Below are 21,081 nucleotides of genomic sequence, written 5' to 3'. Positions count from 1 at the left end.
AGCCTACTGTAAATTTAATTACATCACTGGAAAGATCATTAAAATAACACACTTGTTTTATTGTAACCTTAGTAAAACCAAGTATGACATGAGATATTTTTAATTTTTATGCTTTTCCATTGATGTAATAGAATTTACAGTAGGATTAATTCCAATAATCCATAATGAGATGGGAAGTTGATGTCCGAGTGGATCGAAGTCACGATAGCTCAGGTGGTAGAGTAGCGGCGTATCAAGCAGAAGGTCGTGGGTTCGAATCCCGCACGTGACTCTAACATTTTTATATCAACTAAAAAACCTTAATTAATTGAAAGTAGGATTAATATTTTCACTTTTTTTAAAAATATTTTCATATTATGGTTAACGATATCGTCAATTTTTCCAACCGACTATTGCCTAATAATAAACTATGAAAATAATTATAAGTTAAAAAAGTTAAAGTGAGAATATAAAGACTTGGTAGAAACGGACAGAATAAACAAGCCTCGCCCGATTTGATGTCAAATGACTGAGGAGCGAGAGAAAAAAAGAATTAGATCTTCGTAGTAATACTGGAGAAAATGATCTCATTATTAAATACAAGAAATCTCTTGATTTGTAAATAAATCGGTTCTTTCAAAAAACTATATGTGGAACAAAGTCTTGATTTAAATGCAAATATAATCCTTATTCACCCTACTGTGATTTGATTGTAAGGTGTGGTGTTCAGTGAACGTTAGCCAATGATTATTTGGAGATCGTGAGATGCGGTCTGGTGTGACGTAGGTTTTAGAAAAACATTTTCTTTACCGTGCCAACGTTTCGATCTATATTGAGGTCATCTTCAGGGCTCAAAGTGTTTGTTTTCTGCGTAATTGTGTCATTCTTGTGTGTGGTGTATTTTTAATCTAAATTGTATAAAACGATCTTTATTCAGATCATCTTCAGGGCCTGGGATTTATAAACATTGTTTAAGTTTTACAAATACATGTAGGATGTGGAAAAAAATGAATTTCTATCATTTTATAAATTCATTTTTTTACACATCCTACATATATGTTTACAATGTTTACAAATCCCAGGCCCTGAAGATGATCTGAATAAAGATCGAAACGTTGGCACGATAAAGAAAATGTTTTTCTAAAATCTACGTCACACCAGACCGCATCTCATGATCTACAAATAATCATTGATAGTAATAATAAAAAATTACTACCAAAAATGTCTGAGGACTTCGAACCAAAATTGGGGATTTAAATTTAGCAATATCCTCTTAAAATTTTAGATTTTATTTTTTAACTGAAACGTGGTTAAACGCAAATTTTAACAATGATGCTTTTGCTAAATAGTTTGCACACCAGTTTGGTAACGTGGCCCTGATAATGACCTTAAAGTCCGCGTCGAAAGCTTGGCAAATTTGAAATTTTGTTTTTATACTCTCCCTTGACCATAATACTGATAATACATAAAATAATTAAATAAATGAATTAACAAAAACGAAACAGAACTAAAGTTGATGATCAAAAGCTGAATTGTGAGAGGGCGCCTTTAAAAAAAAATGATCGCCGTTTCAACCTTTGCAGCCACTGACACCCTGAAGTGAAGTTTTCCCGTAAATTGATAGATAAGATTGGATTTATGAAACGGTTTAAATTGTTATTCGTTTTAAATTTCTTTAAATTGTCCATTCCTAACTTTGGATTTGATTTGTCATTGTTCAAGAAGGTAATTTTGAGGAGGGAAACTTTTTACGGTTTGGGCAACACTGCGACACTGACTCGAGATGACTCGTTAAGTCTGAAACTCTGAACAGTGAAAAGGTTAAATTCCGTTTGTCACATAAAAATCAGGATCATCGGATTGTACGAAATATCGAGAAATGGGTCAAAACCAGTCAGGGGGTGGAAGCTCCGGAGGCGATAAAAAGGACGACAAAGACAAGAAAAAGAAGTACGAGCCCCCGATCCCGACGAGGGTAGGCAAGAAGAAAAAAAGGACGAAAGGGCCCGACGCTGCGACCAAATTGCCACAAGTCACTCCGCACACAAAATGCAGGTTGAAACTGCTTAAGCTTGAGAGGATTAAGGATTACCTGCTCATGGAGGAGGAATTCATCAGGAACCAGGAAAGGCTCAAGCCCCAGGAAGAGAAAAACGAAGAAGAGAGGTCCAAGGTAGACGACCTGCGAGGGACCCCCATGTCTGTCGGCAACCTTGAAGAAATCATAGACGACAACCATGCAATAGTTTCTACTTCTGTAGGTAGTGAACATTACGTAAGTATCTTGTCATTTGTCGACAAGGATCAGCTCGAGCCGGGCTGCTCTGTTCTTCTGAACCACAAGGTGCACGCAGTTGTCGGTGTGCTGTCCGATGACACCGACCCAATGGTAACAGTCATGAAGCTTGAAAAAGCTCCACAGGAGACTTACGCAGACATAGGTGGTCTTGATACGCAGATACAGGAGATAAAGGAGTCCGTCGAGCTGCCGTTGACCCACCCCGAGTACTATGAAGAGATGGGCATCAAGCCGCCTAAAGGAGTCATACTCTATGGACCACCTGGCACAGGTAAAACATTACTCGCTAAAGCTGTAGCCAATCAGACTTCAGCGACCTTCCTAAGAGTAGTCGGTTCAGAACTGATACAGAAATATTTAGGTGATGGTCCTAAATTAGTAAGAGAGCTTTTCAGAGTCGCAGAAGAACACGCCCCGTCGATAGTATTTATAGATGAAATCGACGCAGTAGGCACTAAAAGGTATGATTCGAATTCAGGCGGTGAGAGGGAGATACAGAGGACGATGTTAGAACTGTTGAATCAGCTCGATGGCTTTGACTCGAGGGGCGATGTCAAAGTTGTCATGGCGACGAACCGTATTGAGACCCTTGACCCAGCACTCATCCGTCCAGGCAGGATTGACAGGAAAATCGAGTTCCCACTTCCGGATGAGAAGACAAAGAGGAGGATTTTCAATATTCACACTTCAAGGATGACTCTCGCCGAAGATGTCAATCTTTCAGAGCTCATCATGGCCAAGGATGATCTATCAGGAGCAGACATTAAGGCTATTTGTACCGAAGCTGGACTTATGGCGCTTAGGGAACGCAGAATGAAAGTTAATAATGATGACTTCAAAAAGTCTAAAGAGTCGGTGCTTTATCGCAAAAAAGAGGGAACACCCGAAGGATTATACTTATAGATTATTTTTTGTCATTTTGATATTTTTTCTCGTATTCTAATAAATTAATCTTGTTTTCTCTACACACTTTTTTTATTTTTTATTCTTGACCTTTTCTTGATAATCATTAACCTTTCAGGGTTTTACTTGTTTTATTTTAGTTGTATGGTATGATATGGTAAAAAAGATACTAGGAAGCAGGGTTATTTTAGTTGTACAGTCACCAGTGTTTTAAAATTTAGAAGAAGCTAAACCTCAAAGGAGAAATCCGTCCAATATATGCAGGTGATGATCCCAAGTTGAAATTTAAATACATAAAAAGTTTTAAAGTATTCTTTTTGTTAGATGATCCATAAATTTAATAAATAAAAAGTTAAGTAAATAACAACCAATTGCAATTTTATTCAACTTCTAGATCGATGCAGACACCTAGGACAGTGACAATACAGAGGATGGTCTTGTTGTTCCAAATTACAGTATGGTAAGTGTCGATGTCCTCGTCCCAGTACGCTGTGATTATATGGTGCATGCCCACACCGCTGTTCTGCGAAATGTCGCAGAAAACTGTAAACGACAAGAAAATGTATGGTCAATGTTATACGGCTTACAAGCTGAATGTTAAGTCACCAAAGAATTTATAAGGCTTTTTAAGATTGGCCAATTTCTCGATACACTCTTCGGAGACGTTTCTTGTCCATTGCTTGAGCAGAGCGGGATTGAACCTTTCTTGACTGATACCAAACCTTATTGCATTCCTTATAATATCCTCAACCTCTGCATGATCAAATCTCCTCTGAACAGAAGAATATTGCATATATAGTAAAGAAAAAGTCAATAACGACAATCACAAAGGTACCTACTGATTCTTTGAACATTTCATCTTCTGCCTTTTCCTATATTAAAATAAATAGATAATTAACAACCAGTTTTAACAAACCCTTCAAATAGTACATATTTTTAAACTTATACTAATTGTAATACTACATGTCATATTTGTGCCTCTTCTGCACTCTAGTTACGTTATGTTAAAATATATAGAAATTCAATTTGTGACATAATTCAACCTCGAAATTAATTTATTAGTTAGAAAAAGCTGACAATTGCTCAGAATATAGACATGAATAATTTACTATTATAACCTACAGTTTCGTACACAACATTAACCCCCAAAACATGGGTCATCTTCACACAAGAGGCCATGTGAGGTTGACACATTTTCATTGTGGTCAAGCACACATATGTGTCTGGCATGCAGAGAAAGGTTTCTTGATGTGCCCCACCTAACTGAAGGGTGCAATAGTTCCATATAGTGTGTAGTAATGCCACCTGATAGAATTGTGCTTCAGCACAGCAGCAACTATCTTGGTATGATTCATGGAGGGTTGTTCTACATTATTGATCTTTTTTTGGGTCTCTCGCATGTGCTGAGAGTAAAAAAACGTGTGAGAGGGTCGATGGTGGAATATTGGAATATACTGAGTTACGCTAGTTATATATACTAGGTTATATAGTTGTATGTAGTAGATATATATAGGTGGAAAGGGTGATGGAAGAATGTTGTGTACTCCATCATCGTAATTGAGTGAATGGCAAATAAATAGGAAAGATTTAAGAATGAATGGAAAACTGATTATGTTGGGGGCTGATACGGCTTAGCTATTGATAGCACATGGAGACCAACCTCTGCGTCTGGACGGATAAGAATCGCCAACACCTCGAGGACTGCTGGTTATTTATTGGAAAGTAAAAAAGCTGGAATTGCAGGTGGACTGCAAGAAGTGATAGGTAACTCTGTACACATGAGCAGATTTTAGTGTATACAAATCAGCAATCAGCATACACTTCAATCCTAGATTATTATTTATTTTTTTAAATTAAACGTATCAACTGATCACCTCTTCACCGACAAGTTCAACATCTTCTCCGACAGATCCCCTAGGATCATTTTCCGTCGAGACTGAAGCCATCGCTGGACTTTCTCTGTTGGACCTAAACCTCTAACACTACGATAAATTAAAAAACAAATCAAATTGTAAATAATTTTCTCATCAAGAAAATTAACAGCTGTATGTAATTTATTTAACCACAAGGAGTGATATGATTACAGTGATTTTCTACAATGGTAAAAATTTATTTTTTTAAATTCTTTGTTTATTTATTAAACATGAACCGGTAAACTCATGATTTACCACAGATGTTATTTACACGTTGTAAGGTCCTATTATTTTTATAGCGAACTTTGACTTCAATACATTACAATTGTTTTAATTATAATTATAATTCCTTGTTTTTCTTTAAATTCATCCTTCATTTGACCTCCTGAAGATCCAACTCACAACTTCACATATGGCAGTTCGATAACCTCAACTTCATCCTGTGTTTCATCGTCTGCCTTCATTCTACATTTGAGAGAAAAATATTTTTACTTTAATTACCATGGCCATTTATAGTAATATCAACAATAATTTTGGTTTAGAAACTGTAACATGTAAACGCCTTGCAAAACTGTATGATAAGTCATCATACTTAAAATCCAGGAGATGGTTCTTGCTAAAATGCCGTACAATGTGATATTTGCAAAATTTATTATCAATAATTTATTTTTATTAGGTTTTGTGGTCCGGTTGACCAAATAATTTCTTTTCAATTAATTAATCTTTAATTAAGGTTTTGGTTGAGATAAAAAAATCAGTGTCACGAGCGGGATTCGAACCCACGACCTTCGGCTAAATACGCCGCTGCTTTACCACTTGATCTATCGAGTTCCTTGTTCTAATTAATTGATGTGTACTTACTTGTTATAAAATGTGTATATGAGTGTACTATTCATATATGCTTAAAGCAAAGCATTTAAAAAAAGTTGAATATAATTTTATTGTACAAATACATTGTCCATAATTCAGGGAAATTTAAGTCCCTTTTTAAAACCTATTTACAAAAAGTGCAGAATAAACTGAATTTTCTAAAATTGTATGCTGATATAGTTTATCATGCTCTACATTAGATTTAATGATTTTTGGTCAACTGTTAGAACATTGGTATTATGCCATAGGCTAAGTGATACGGTAATGAATGTAGGTTAAATGATGTGTACAAATTTATATAATTACATACATATACACAGCACATACACATATGCACATACATATGTCAGCCTGCATCTCACGATCTCTAAATGACCAAATTAAACGCTTTCAACCAAATTATAGCTTTTTTCAATTGCATTGCAAGTCTGCAAACACCTGAGATGAAACCAGGCAAGATATAAAGTTACTGCATAGGCAGCCATTACTCTATTTACTGTGCTTGGCAGAAACTCTCGTACTTGCTATTAATAATCAGCAAGTTGTCCATACTTCAGTCATATCGGCTGAAAATTGCAACAGCGTACGGTTTCGCGAGTTTTTTTAATGAATTGTGCGCCATACTTGATCAGATGTCTCTTCAAAGATCATTTCTCATTACGAATAAATTTCAATTAATTAAGGTATTTAGTTGAGATAAAAAAGTCAGTGTCACGAGCGGGATTCGAACCCACGATCTTCGGCTAGATACGCCGCTGCTCTACCACTTGAGCTATCGTGACCNTCAAGTGGTAGAGCAGCGGCGTATCTAGCCGAAGATCGTGGGTTCGAATCCCGCTCGTGCCATTGACTTTTTTGTCTCAACTAAAAACCTTAATTAATTGTTATATATTAATTGGTCAAGCGGACCACTAAAACTAGTGAATTTAATTACAAATAAAGTTGTTATACACAAGACAGCTGAAGTTCGAGCTATAGTTCGATCTACATTACATTTAATCAAATACCTTCGCCTACTCTTTACCCAGCGGAACACTTTACACTTTCAACTTGTTACTGCTTGCTTTGAAAAGATTTTATTGAGAAGTCTATACTGTGGTTAAAACAACGTTGATTTGTTATAAAATTTCTTTTTGTTTTATGTTATGATCTTAACATTTTTTGTTATTACAATTATTACAAAGGGTGATGGTCAGGTCACAATCGACAGAGCCTTTTTCTCTTAACTTTTTCTTTTAGGACTGAAAACTTTGATTCATCCAAATTGCTGGAAGATGGAAAGACTTATACTTAGTTCCAATAAAGCACTCTTTCGCCATGTCCCTTGTCTAAAACGCTTTTCACAAGATTGAAGATCAGACCGGGGCCTAATTGTCTATCAGTCGGGTCAAAAGCCAATCGTAGCAGACTTGGGAAAGTCATTGATGCGATCTTTTAATACATTAAAACTGGCAAACCCATTTAGAAGCAACACGGGATGGAACGAATATCGAAGAAAGAGGTTTATAATCCGTTTAATGTCCAAATGGTCTTTAAAGGGTGAAATTTATCGACTTTTACCTTTAATGGACCGTCTTTTCTCTCGAATAAGAAAAGGATTAACAATTTTTTTAATAAACTGGCTTGAAAGGTTGAGTAATTATTTCCTTACTGGTCCGCATACTCTCGTATTTTTTAAAATATAGAAGATGCGCTTCTTCCTTCTCGCCATTCAAAGTATATTTGCGGCGAGATCTGCTTCCCCTGGTTTAAACCACGCCGAAGAAAGACTACAAACTTTTCTTTATTTCTTTATACAACGTCTTTGAAACTTTTAAACTTTATAAAATAAAGAAGGAAGGAAAAAAACAACAAAGAAACACTGCGTCCACGTTTTGACCTACTTTGTCACAATATTGTTGAAACTAGCCAAAATCTAAAAATAATAAAAAATATAGTATACGCTCTTTAAAAAATATACGCTCTTTCTCTTTCTCTCTCTCACACAAAAAATTATTTGTTTATTTTTGATAATGACTAGGTATAAAGAATAATTGTTGACTTAAGACGTAAACACAACCTTGTTTGTATACCTTCATAGTGTTTTTTTTTGATACCAGGAACTGGAGGAGTTCCCTCCTGAGCACTGCAGCTGTACAGCTCATTGTACTTTATCCCTGGCTCCATTTTTTGTGAATTCGTGCCGGTGTTCTTCCATCGAAGAAACTCATTTGTGAAGGGGGTTGGGACCAAATTCAGGGTTGCTGAGATTTGATCCCGCATCTTCCATTGATGAGTGCCGTGTCAATTTATTTTCAATTGCGGCCACCGGTCCCCTTAGGCGTCAGAAAAAGTCCAGAGCCGACGGTGGGGATCGATCCCACGACCGCGGGTACTACTAGCCGAGAGTCTGACGCCTTAACCACTCGGCTACTGCGGCCCCCTTATAAAGTGTTAATAATCGTTTTACACCATTTATATTAAAAATACACTCTCTCAACACGACACACAAGAATGACACAATTACTCAGAAAAACACTTTGAGCTCTGAAGATGATCTCAATAAAGATTGAAGCGTTGGTACGATAAAGAAAATGTTTTTCTAAAACCTCCGTGACACCAGACCGCATCTCACGATCTCCTAATAATCATTGACTATCGGTCACTAAACACCACACTTTAAAAATTCAGAAAATCAGTTCAATTTTATCCTTTCCAGAGTTATTTTTTTGTTGAGTTTGTTGCATAGCCTAAGTCCTAGGGGTGCCGCTGTGTACCATTCTGCCAACAAGCAATCATTGAAATAATTATGTTGTAATTAATATATCAATAAAAATACATATAATTTGAAACAACAAAATACAATTTTCATGAATATATAATCCTGAATTCATCTTTGAAGTATTTGAAGATGTGAAATGAAGTCATACAGTTCTTTTCGCTTTTGTTTGACTTTACACCATTTGTTATAAAGGAACTTTAAAATGAAATTCACTATTTTTCGTGGTCCGCATGACTAATTATCCCATTCAATTAATTAAAATTTTAAGTTGAGATAAAAAAGTCAGTGTCACGAGCGGGATTCGAACCCACGACCTTCGGCTTGATACGCTGCTACTCTACCACTTGAACTATCGTAACTTCGAGGGGTTGAGATGGGAGGTTAGTGTCCAAGTGGATCGAAGTCACGATAGCTCAAGTGGTAGAGAAGCGGCGTATCAAGCCGAAGGTCATGGGTTCGAATCCCGCTAGTGACACTGACTTTTTTATCTCAACTTAAAACCTTAATTAATTTAAAATGAACTTTTTTGCCAACTAGTTTCGATTTATTAAACTATCATCAGGGAAACCTAGGATAGGGCATGTAAATAAACAATGGAAACTGCGGGAGGAGATACAGGCAGATACTATTCTAGGCATGCAAATTGATGCCACTACTCCACAGTACAACTTTACTAAAAAGTACAAAGCACCGATACCAGAACGGGAAGAATCGGCAAAGGAACACCGCTAAAGGCAAACTCCTACTGGTATACTGACGGCTCCAAACCCGACAAGCAGTTGGGAGCTGGGGGTCTTCGGGATGAATCCCAAGACCGAACTGACGGTATCCTAGGTAAATATGGTACAGTTTTCCAGTCTGAAATCTTAGTGATAGAACTATGCGCCAGAGAAATAGAAAGGCTAGGAATACATTCCCGGAAGATAGTCTTTTTCTCCGATAGCCAGGCAGCTTAGGGTCTGCATGGAGGCCCTGACGGAAGTCAGTGACACTAACGACCTGACCCTGGCATGAGTCCCTGGACAGTCGGGGCATAGAGAGCGTTTAGTTTGCCATGTAGTTTCGATCTATTAAACCATCATCAGAGCTACAAAAATAACTGAATAAAGGGGCGTTGACACGCGCTAATCGAAGGCAAACGTCCCGGATTCGTAACCAACGGCCCTCCATCCGAACCAGAGATACTTACATATGGGCGTTTTTTGAAAAACGCAGGTACCCCGAAGCTTCATATAACCTAGTAGATGAAATACACCCATAAAAAAATAAAAAAAAATAATTTAATTAACTTATTTGATTTCTGTATTCTACGTTGAAGAACAGTGATTTATGACAACTTCCATTTTTCCATTACAACAAGTCATGTAAATACAAACAAAACCACAAAAGTACTACAATCCAGAAACTTCACCGCCCATCAATTACATTAGCCGAACTATTATTGTAGTTTACATGCGTCTTTTATGTAATTGATACTGGGTTCATCTCTGTTGATGTAAACTATTTCTAAAAAGTCACGTTTATGTTTTGTTTTGTGTGTAATATTTTTGGATTGTTGAAATCGAAGTTGTGTTGGTTCAAAATGGTTTGCTCCCCTTTGTAAGTTGTGCTGTAGGATTTTGTTTGGGTTGTTTGCAATCATAGATATGTTGATTTTCCTTCTAATCGAAATATTGCGATGTAATTCCGATCTAAGTTGCCGGACAATTTAAACAAATGATTTTGTAAATTACATCAGATTTATTTGTTACTGGTGTCGGATTTTTAATTTTGGAAAAAAGTGTTTGAATTTTTTAGTTTTATAGTTTTTGAAGGCTATTTTAAAGTTATCAGAAGAGAGAAATGTTTTTAATTTATGTGATAGGCCGAGAATGAATGGCATATGTATGTTGGTTAGCCTGCATTTGGTAGATTTGATGTAGTTTTATTAGTAATAGTAGAGGGCGTTTAGGTGTTGACACGGCGCTCATCACTGTAAGGTAAAGGTCCCGGGTTCGAATCCAGCGGCCCTGCATTCGAACCCGACATACTTAAAAATGGGCTGTTTTTCAAAAACACCGGCACCCCGAGGGTTGATACAATCTTTGCTGTTGCGAACCCTCGTAAAAAAAATTAATAACAATGTCGATTTTTGAAAGTGCTGTTGATTATAAAATTAAATTTTATCGAATTCAAATGTTGAACCTGCATAACTGGCGTAACGTAAAACCGTCTCATTTATTATTTGAGCTCCAATAATACAAAGGAACCAGGCGAGTAGAAGGGTGACCAAATGTATCCTCACTCCGTGGACACCCATGAGCCACTATATATGCTAAAGTGGCCTCCTTATATAATGGGGAGTGATTCGGAAGGGTTTCATTTTAACTCGAGAACCATATCAAGAAGTTCACCAAAAACTCCATTGTTAAACAATTTTTTCCCCTATTTACAAAGGAAATCACATCAGAAACCCATTTTATCCAACGGGCTTGATAATGAAGTTCGGCTTTCTACTGGGGGAAAATGGGATTTGTCTATAAGGCTACACTGTAATTCCATCTGCGTATAATGGCCACGGAGTAATTACTAGGGCGTCATACGACCTGATAGGGTGTGATATGGCGTCACTTATATATATGATGATAAGGGATCAAGTTAATGCTAAATTGCCCATTACTCAGGGTTTATTCACGAGAGGAAACATTTTCCTGCTAATACAACCATTTTGCAAACATATTCCCCAGCCTATCTATGATCTGTCTTCCTGAATGACCCCAGGAGAGAAAAAATAATTGGCTACGAACATTTTAACATATACTGTCCACATTTCAGTTACTTACAATGTCAGAATATTATGCCATGTGTTGAAAATGGGTCTGCAGTCTGAAGATATCAAAACTGGCTCCTGAATCAAAAAGTTGACCACATAGTTGAACCACCAGGATAAAGCCAACTCAGTTAATTAACTCCTTTCAATGAATTATTCTTTGTGTGTAAGGTAAAGGTTGAATCGAAAAAGTTAGTGTCACGAGCAGGATTCGAATATATGAAGTATGGTGTCCGAGTGGACCGAAGTCACGATAGCTCAAGTGGTTACAGCAGCGGCGTTGAGCCGAAGATCAAGGGTTCGAATCCCGCTCGTGACTTTTTCCTTTTAACCTAGACCTTACATACAAAGAATAACTAATTTAAAGAAGTAATTTAGTCAGCCAGACCACTAAACATAATAGATGTTAATTAACGTTTGACCTCAAACATGCAACCAGTCGTAAAACAACAAACGCTTAAAAAAAATCAAATATCATGTATGTCGACAATCGATGAAATTTTCTCGTAAAGGTATCATGATTAATCTAAGAATTATTACTCATAGTAATAATAATAATAATAATAATAATAATAAGTTTATTGCACACAAGAAGAAAAAAGAAAATTTACATATAATTCAAACAAGAAAATAAACTTAATACGGCAAGGTAACCGTCTGCCGGGGCTTGGATTAATTATTGACTAATCCTGTAAAATAAACGTACAAATGCATTAAACTAAGTCTATGCTAAGTGTAACATCTATAACAAAATACCAAATCAAAAGGACACAAAACTGAGAATTAAAAATCAATGAGCGGAGCTGAGACCGGAGAAACAGAAACACCAAATATCAAGGGAAAGAGCGGAGGCAAAGAAATTGGGAGTAAAAGAGAAGAAGAGAGAAGAATTACTAATTAAATTCGTTTAATATTAGCCTTCGATAGGCCCAGGCCGCTTTAGCATAATTCACTAAGTCTGTCCAATCTGGTCCGTTGAGCAATCTGATGCATCTGTCCATTGATACGGTTCTTTCGCCGAACGCAGATAAACGGTAGGGGGACAGAATGGGGCATTCCGCGACAAAGTGGTATATGTCTTCCTTCACCCGGTAATTACATAACTCACACTCCTGTTGGGTGAGGAGATCATACGGCTTATGTCGTAGGTTCAGCAATTCTCCCCTCAGTTTCAGGATCCAACGTATGTCTGTAATTTTCTTATTTGTCTTTTGGTCCCCAACCAAGCTGGCACATCTGACTCCGTGATCCAGCATCCTATATATACGGTATCGACGGGAAGCCTGCACTCTCTCTATGTTGCTCACCATAAAACTATCTTTCAGTCGACTAATAATTGACTGGAGTTGAAGAGAGAGACCCTTACTCTCGGGTTGCGAAAAAGACAAACCCACTCCCACCCTGTCCGCCAGTCTACCCCAGTCAGCAGCCCAAGATATCCCCAGCCTGATGATCTCTTCAGCCACCATACGGGGGAATCTGGAGTGGTCCATTCGGAGCACCTTAACCAAATAACGACCGTTCAAAGTCAACGTGAATAGAAAGACTGGGTGAAGGCCGGTTTCAATGTGCAGTATGTAAACTGGAGTGTAGTTTGGGAGACTGAACAGTTTTCGTATGAAGAACCATAGCACCCTCTCCACCTCCACGAATTCCTCTGATCCCCATACTTGTGCAGCATAGCAAAGAATTGAGCGTGAGACCGCGTTAAAGATATGCAGCTTAGCCTTTAGCGGGATCTGGGGCTGCATCATTGCTCCTCTCCAAACAGAATTAAGGGCAAACTTGGCCGAACTCGATTTCTCCGAGAAGTGGGGTTTCCAAGAAAGTTGAGAAGTCAGTTGTACTCCTAGGTATGTATAACGATTTACCACTTGTATATCCTGACCTTTCTATTTCCAACGCTCTTTAGAGCCAAGCCTACTTACCCTGCGGAAAACAACTATATTCGACTTTTCCAGATTTACCCTAAGATTCCACGTATCACAATATTCCTCTAGTTTGGTAATATTCTAATAAAAGGTAATAGTAATAAAAGGTTACAATCGTTACAAAACGATTTGCTGGATTATATGCTGATGTACAAATTAATCCATCGTTAATCGTGCAACGCTGTTCCAGATAAGTACGTAGATGTAGAATATTTGTGCAAGAAAAAAAAACGAAAAAAGAAGAAAAAGAATAATTTTTCATATTTTTCATTTATAAAGAATAAATAAACAGCCAATATTTTAATAATTTTTTAATTGTTATCCACAGAAAGGTCATTCGTTGTGTCACTCTTCCAAGAGGGTCTACCCTCGGAACCATACAAAGAGGAAATGCCACATGTCAAATGTAGGAATGTCACATGGTATGGGAATTGTGCTCGAGCACTGTAGCAAGTCTAGGATCGCCTATTCCAAATTTTTGGATGAAACAGTTTTTTTTTTGACTGGGGCTTCCGACATCTAGTTCATTTCAACCCCCAACTAAGTTTATATTCTATTTACCCTTTCAAACACTACCTTCATACAAATAAATACATTCATACAATACACTCATTCCGTTTGGTCGGTGGAGTACTTGATATTCCTCCACCGACCTATACTCAAACTAACCTAGATTGTGGTCGATGGAGTACTTTTATAAATAATATAAATATTCCACCATCGACCCCGAACACACACTCATACGCTCTCAACGTTCGAGGGGCGATGAGGACGTTATATTTCACCCTGACCCCTCCCCATTCACGCTAATAAATACATGCACTCAGACAAAACATACAGACATACAACACATAAGACATATTATATACCCAACAATACATATAGACATATTATATATTATATAAGACAATCAGAAAACCCAATTTACCCTAAAAAGCAGAACAGGGGCCAGAAACTCGCTGCAGTGCTCGAGAACCATTTTCAGATTGGATGGCATGCCTACTCGCTCCCTGTAGGTAGCCAAGGCGACATGTTTCCAGTATGTGGGACACATCGAGCAACCTTTCTCTGCATAAAGGGCACCTGCGCGGGCTTTGGCCCAAGAGCAGGTGCCCGTGTGTCAACCGCGTTTGGCCTATTCTTAATCGCGTAAGGACAATTCCTTGTTTCTGGCTCAGGTTCTCGGGGGACCATCTACGAATCGTGCTCTTGACGAGCAAAAGCCTCTCGGACGACCCGGCCCACTGACGCTGCCATATTTCTTTTATCATGTTCTTTACTGCTAGCTTGGCGTCAGAGGGCCTGGTCGCGATGGTCCGGTCTGGAGGGTGGGACAACACCAGTTATTATTCGTGATGTTTTCACCCAAGTTGGCCAACCTGTTACTCGATCGTTTCCGATCTTCTCGGTCCACTTATTTTTGCTGGTCTGTCAGACTCGTTTTGACATTTCACTCATATCATGGCTGGCACACTGAAAATAACGAAATTATGAGCCTAAACCGGCTTGTTGTATTTGTGTACAGTACTGATAGAAATTTCGTTTTGTGATTCATTTTGAATACATTGATATTGAAGGCGCGTGAATGCATTGTAGAAAGGGCTTACGTTGGAATCTTGTGTACTTCACTACCCTACAATATTTGAATGAATAATATGAAAAAAAGTATATGTAAGTATATAAGTGTGTGAGTGTGCCTCGCAATAAAAGTGTATGCCTTGCGGGCTGAAATGGATCGGTACTAATGAGAAAAAGAAGAAAAAACTTGGCAGTTAGCTTTAAAATTTTCACAAAGTAATGGTGTTCTTTCTTTAATTTCCTGGGGCTGACTCAATTTCAACCCACACAACATGTAATATGTCCGTAAATTTTAGTTATAGAACAGTCCCTAAGTTTGTAATTGAAATAAAATTAGTTCATTCACTTGCTTTTAATCTTTCTATTACGTTCCTTGAATATCTTTCTAAATTAAAAAGAAAAACAAACGGAGCCGGAGTTTTAATTTTGATACGCTCTCACTTGATCATCTAAAAACAATTTCTCCATATTGTTTTTTTTTTATAAAGAAGTTTTAAGCTGATTTTTTGATTAATGGGATTTATTTTACAAACGCATCAGAATTTACAAGTCTGATTAGGCCAAAATACAAAAAGGATAGCTGATTTATTCCTTAGACTGGTAAAAATGGCTGCCATCCAGCCCTTTCGAATATTGCTGATGAATTTCCATATTGCCGGGATTTCTCAACTGAGAGGAATTGATCAGGGAGTCAAATAAAAACACCCTGTCCAAACACGCTTTCGGAAGTAACGGGACAATAGTGAAAAAGTGGTCAGCCATGTATTACACGACATTTGAAAAATGGCAAAAAAGAGGGAAAATTCAAAAGGTAGGGTTGAGACGGGAGGTTAGTGTCCGAGTGGATCGGAGTCACGATAGCTCAAGTGGTAGAGTAGCGGCGTATAAAGCCGAAGGTCGTGGGTTCGAATCCCGCTCGTGACACTGACTTTTTTACCTCAACTAAAACCTTAATTAATTGAATGATATTAATTGGTCAAGCGGACCACGAAAACTAGTGAATTTCATTTTAAAGTTCGTTCTTCTCTTAAAGATTAGTAGTAAGACTTTTGCTTTTTGGTTTTTTTCATTATTGGTTGAAATGAAAACCAGTCCGGCCTTGTTAACAGTCTGAACTGTAGCAGCTGAGCATCTTCATTGGCGCAAAACATTTTTTGTTTAAAATTGGGTGTTTTTCCAGCCTTGGAACCGAAAAGATTTATCGAACATAGGAGAAACAGCTTTAACTCAAAACAATTTTTTCGTCCTGTTCTAACAGTTCTTGAGAGTTCAAAGAAGTAGCTTCGTCAACACCGAATAGTATGATATTCTTCCTTCTTACAGAACTTCATTTAATTAAGGTTTTTAGTTGAGATAAAAAAGACAGTGTCACGAGCGGGATTCGAACCCACAATCTTGGCTAGATACGCCGCTGCTCTACCGCTTGAGCTGTCGTCACTTCGATTGCCTCGGGCACTGATGGGAAGTTAATCGAAGTAAGTAGGAATGTGGAAGGGACAGTGAGAGAGAGATTAATAGAGCTAAGAAACCTAATGAGAATATTTTAACTTATAGTATATAGTTCCCGCTCGTGGCACTGACTTTTTTATCTCAACTAAAAACCTTAATTAATTGAAAGAATTTAATTGGTCAAGCGAACCACGAAAAATAGTGAATTTAATAAGTTAAAATGAAGTATATCTTCACTAATGCTCTCCGTGGCTATTTCACTTGTCGCCGAGAATCGAATAGATTACACGACATTTGAAAAATGGCAAAAAAGAGGGAAAATTCAAAAGGTGGGGTTGAGATGGGAAGTTAGTGTTCGAGTGGTTCGGAGTGACGATAGGTCAAGTGGTAGAGTAGCGGCGTATCAAGCCGAAAGTCGTGGATTCGAATCCCGCTCGAGACACTGACTTTTTTACCTCAACTAAAAACCTTAATTAATTGAATGATATTAATTGGTCAAGCGGACCACGAAAACTAGTGAATTCTTGCAGAACGTCAATTTAATTCTGAAAATACAGATTCAGTAAAATCAGGTTAATCACAAAAATGCTCACCTTTTGCAGAAGACAGTCATCAATCTTTTTATTTATGTCGTTTAGTGATTTTTCCAACCGAGCAAGATCAATGTGATTATTTTTCAGTTCACAAATAGACTGATTTAATTCCTGGAATAATTCGAGTCTGTATCACAACGAAAACAAAAGAAAATGAATTGGTAAATTACATTTGAAACATTTGAATGTGACAGTAGCACAGATGTCTTTTGAACATTTTAAGCACAAACTTACGTCTAAAAGCACCATTATTAAAATTGTATATTGTATATTGTATATTGTAGTGACCACGTAGCCAATCTCGTGGAGGCAGTCAGACAATGATATGATATATGAACATTATCAAACCGAATTAATAATATAAAATAGTGAACAAGTGTAAATAAAGGACTTATAAAATCGATGCATTTTCAGGAATGTATTGATTTTGTTCTTTTATAAATCCAGCGAAGAAATATATATGTACCAATAAAATATATATATATAAAGAAATTTTTTTAACAAATTTAAGTTTTTCTTTTGCTACTTGTATAGAAAGCTTAAGCAATATAAGTCAGTTAGATTTTTATGCAAGTTAATTCAAGACAAGATGTGTTTTTACATCTCTTTTTTTCTTACGTTGAAAAATGAGAACTTCCCCTCATCACCAATGGAAAAGAGCAAGTTTCACAAACAAAAGAGCGAGAGGGAATACGAACCCGTTTTGCCCTATTTGCTTTCTAAAGGCTTGTCCGAATTGAGAAGTTACTTCATCGGAAAAAATTGGATTAGAGTTTCCTTCCCATCGTCCCGGTGTTTGGTATACAGCCCGCAAACGCCTTTTGTTTCATCAGACCTTGCCCTTTAAAAGGATCGGAGGTGGGATTGTGAAAAATGGAAATAGTTCGATTTTCTTATTTTCTTTTATACGAGTTTACGCCCGAAGTTTGGCTAAACGTTGCTAAACAGAACAAATGGAAAAAACTTCTGATTCCATAACACAAACTAAAATATAAGACAAAATAAAGAAAATGAAGCAAAGAGGGAAGGAGTGATGGAGGGAGGGAGGGGAGAGAGAGAGAGAGAGAGAGAGAGAGAGAGAGAGAAAGAGAGAGAGAGTGAGAGAGAGAGAGAGAGAGAGAGAGNGACAGAGAGAGAGAGAGAGACAGAGAGACAGAGAGAGACAGAGAAAGAGAGAGAGAGTGAGAGAGAGAGAGAGAGAGAGAGTGAGAGGGAGGAAGAGAGAGACAATGAGGAGAGGAAGTTTAAAAAACGGGGGAAATAAGATAGAAAAAGTAGATAGCCAGTTGTTCGCAAAAAATTGCTTATACGCCAGACATTTGTTGTTCACCTATATTTAACTTTTTTAAATGTATTCAAGCACATTAGAACCCATTGTTTAAAAACTTGCCGCTTTAAAAAAAGTGAGCTTTTTTATCATAATTTCTCAATACAAGTAGTAGAGTAGTAATAAATAATGCGAACGTTAACCTCTCGTTATAAGCTTGTGTTCTCTTTATTCTTTATAAAAGTTAATAATGGTGCTTTTAGACGTAAGTTTGTGCTTAAAATGTTCAAAAGACATCTGTGCTACTGTCACATTCAAATGTTTCAAATGTAATTTACACATTCATTTTCTTTTGTTTTCGTTGTGATACAGACTCGAATTATTCCAGGAATTAAATCAGTCTATTTGTGAACTGAAAAATAATCACATTGATCTTGCTCGGTTGGAAAAATCACTAAACGTCATAAATAAAAAGATTGATGACTGTCTTCTGCAAAAGGTGAGCATTTTTGTGATTAACCTGATTTTACTGAATCTGTATTTTCAGAATTAAATTAACGTTCTGCAAGAATTCACTAGTTTTCGTGGTCCGCTTGACCAATTAATATCATTCAATTAATTAAGGTTTTTAGTTGAGGTAAAAAAATCAGTGTCACGAGCGGGATTCGAACCCACGACCTTCGGCTTTATACGCCGCTACTCTACCACTTGAGCTATCGTGACTCCGATCCACTCGGAAACTAACTTCCCGTCCCAACCCTACCTTTTGAATTTTCCCTCTTTTTTGCCATTTTTCAAATGTCGTGTAATCTATTCGATTCTCGGCGACAAGTGAAATAGCCACGGAGAGCATTAGTGAAGATATACTTCATTTTAACTTATTAAATTCACTATTTTTCGTGGTTCGCTTGACCAATTAAATTCTTTCAATTATTTATGGTTTTTAGTTGAGATAAAAAAGTCAGTGCCACGAGCGGGAACTATATACTATAAGTTAAAATATTCTCATTAGGTTTCTTAGCTCTATTAATCTCTCTCTCACTGTGCCTTCCACTTTCCTACTTACTTCGATTAACTTCCCGTCAGTGCCCGAGGCGATCGAAGTGACGATAGCTCAAGCGGTAGAGCAGCGGCGTATCTAGCCAAGATTGTGGGTTCGAATCCCGCTCGTGACACTGTCTTTTTTATCTCAACTAAAAACCTTAATTAAATGAAGTTCTGTAAGAAGGAAGAATATCATACTTTTCGGTGTTGACGAAGCTACTTCTTTGAACTCTCAAGAACTGTTAGAACAGGACGAAAAAATTGTTTTGAGTTAAAGCTGTTTCTCCTATGTTCGATAAATCTTTTCGGTTCCAAAGACTGGAAAAACACCCAATTTTAAACAAAAAATGATTTGCGCCAATGAAGATGCTCAGCTGCTGCAGTTCAGAGCTGCTAACAAGGCCGTTCAGGTGTCCATTTCACCACTAATGAAAAAACCAAAAAGCAACAGTCTTACTCCTAATCTTTAAGAGAAAAACTGAATGGATTCTGGAGAATCGAACTTGGTTATTTGTCATTGCAATGGCACCCCTAAAATAGTAAATAAATAATACTCAGAAAACATGTAAATAACGGATTGAATCATTCTCTCAGTTTAAATTATCAAAATTTAAGAGGCTTAAATACTAAACTATACAACTTCAGAAGTGTAATCCCTTCTTGGACTGCGATATTATTCTAGTTAATGAAACATGGCTGGAGACTCAGACTTTGAACTTGGTTTGAATAATTATTGCGTATATATACAGCAATGCTCTAACCGGCGCGAAGCACCATGGCGGATGTGATAGATTGCAGTCAGGAATTCGTCAGTTCGTTTACCACTAAACTCTCAAAGCCTGGAACTGCTCTTCACACTTATTGACGTCGGCTTTACTAAGTATTTGGTTTTCCTCAGCGTACTACCTAGTCAAACATGTGATATTTACGAACAGCTGTGTGATGAAGTAGAGAATGTAAGGCCAAACTGCCAGATTCTTCTTTGCGGTGATTTGAATATGCCAGATTGACAATGTAGATTGTTCCTCTAGTCTCTGACTCCTTTGTAAATGTACTAGATTTAAAGCAGGTAAATAATACAATTTTTTTACGGGTGACTATGATACGAAGCAAAATTACCTTTCCCACTTCCATTGGTTTATTCTATTTAGTATTACAGATGTAAAAGAGTGTTTAAATTATTTTTGTCAAGTTCTTTCAATAGCTACAGAAATGTATGTTCCTAAAACAAAACTGGCAATTATTACTCATACCCGAAATGGTTTTGGCCAGAACTTATTGAAAAAATCAAGCCAAAAAAGATGTATCATTCATTGTATAAACAAACTCTTGATAATTATTTCAAAATTTTCATCTCGTAGAGTCCAATGTAAAACACTGTCCAATATCTGCTATAAGATATTTCTGATAAAGAAAACTCAATCCAATCTAACACTAAAAAGTTGTGGAATTATGTGAATTCTGTCAAAGTTTCAAAGGCCATGACCTCTTCTGTGAGTTTAGGAAATGAATCTTCGTCTATTGGCCATGATATTGCTAATCTCTTTGCTAAGTATTTCTCTCAAGTCTATGATCACAGTCCTGATCTCCCCACTTCCTACCTGAACCAACCTCTCTCCTTATGCCATTTTCTCACACTATCTCTAATTACTATATCTCATACGATGAAATACTAAACTCCATCT

General features: G+C 37.1%; 2 protein-coding genes and 2 non-coding genes across 4 annotated transcripts; 2 read left to right on the top strand and 2 right to left on the bottom strand.

Moving 5' to 3' along the window:
- The first annotated feature begins 1,746 nt into the window (after positions 1-1,746).
- LOC106663519 (26S proteasome regulatory subunit 4) lies at positions 1,747-3,245 on the top strand. The gene has a single exon (XM_014388402.2). The coding sequence runs from the start codon at positions 1,859-1,861 to the stop codon at positions 3,179-3,181; it is 1,323 nt and encodes a 440-aa protein (XP_014243888.1). The 5' UTR covers positions 1,747-1,858; the 3' UTR covers positions 3,182-3,245.
- Positions 3,246-3,530: 285 nt separating this feature from the next.
- Positions 3,531-5,234, bottom strand: LOC106663416 (dynein light chain Tctex-type 1-like). The gene is made up of 4 exons (XM_014388236.1): positions 5,056-5,234; positions 4,021-4,053; positions 3,788-3,953; positions 3,531-3,724 (listed from the first exon to the last, which is right to left on the bottom strand). Exons 1-4 carry the CDS (start codon positions 5,125-5,127, stop codon positions 3,561-3,563), a joined length of 435 nt encoding a protein of 144 aa, XP_014243722.1. The 5' UTR covers positions 5,128-5,234; the 3' UTR covers positions 3,531-3,560.
- A 10,660-nt stretch (positions 5,235-15,894) lies between these two features.
- On the top strand, positions 15,895-15,967 carry Trnay-aua. The gene has a single exon. It is a non-coding gene; the product is annotated as a tRNA-Tyr (tRNA).
- Positions 15,968-19,002: 3,035 nt separating this feature from the next.
- Positions 19,003-19,075, bottom strand: Trnay-aua. The gene has a single exon. It is a non-coding gene; the product is annotated as a tRNA-Tyr (tRNA).
- Between the last annotated feature and the right edge of the window lie 2,006 nt (positions 19,076-21,081).

The sequence above is a fragment of the Cimex lectularius genome, unplaced genomic scaffold (assembly GCF_000648675.2).
Source record: "Cimex lectularius strain Harlan isolate CLEC.00 unplaced genomic scaffold, Clec_2.1 scaffold292, whole genome shotgun sequence".
Classification (NCBI taxonomy): domain Eukaryota; kingdom Metazoa; phylum Arthropoda; class Insecta; order Hemiptera; family Cimicidae; genus Cimex; species Cimex lectularius.
This window is presented reverse-complemented; position numbering and strand designations above follow the sequence as displayed.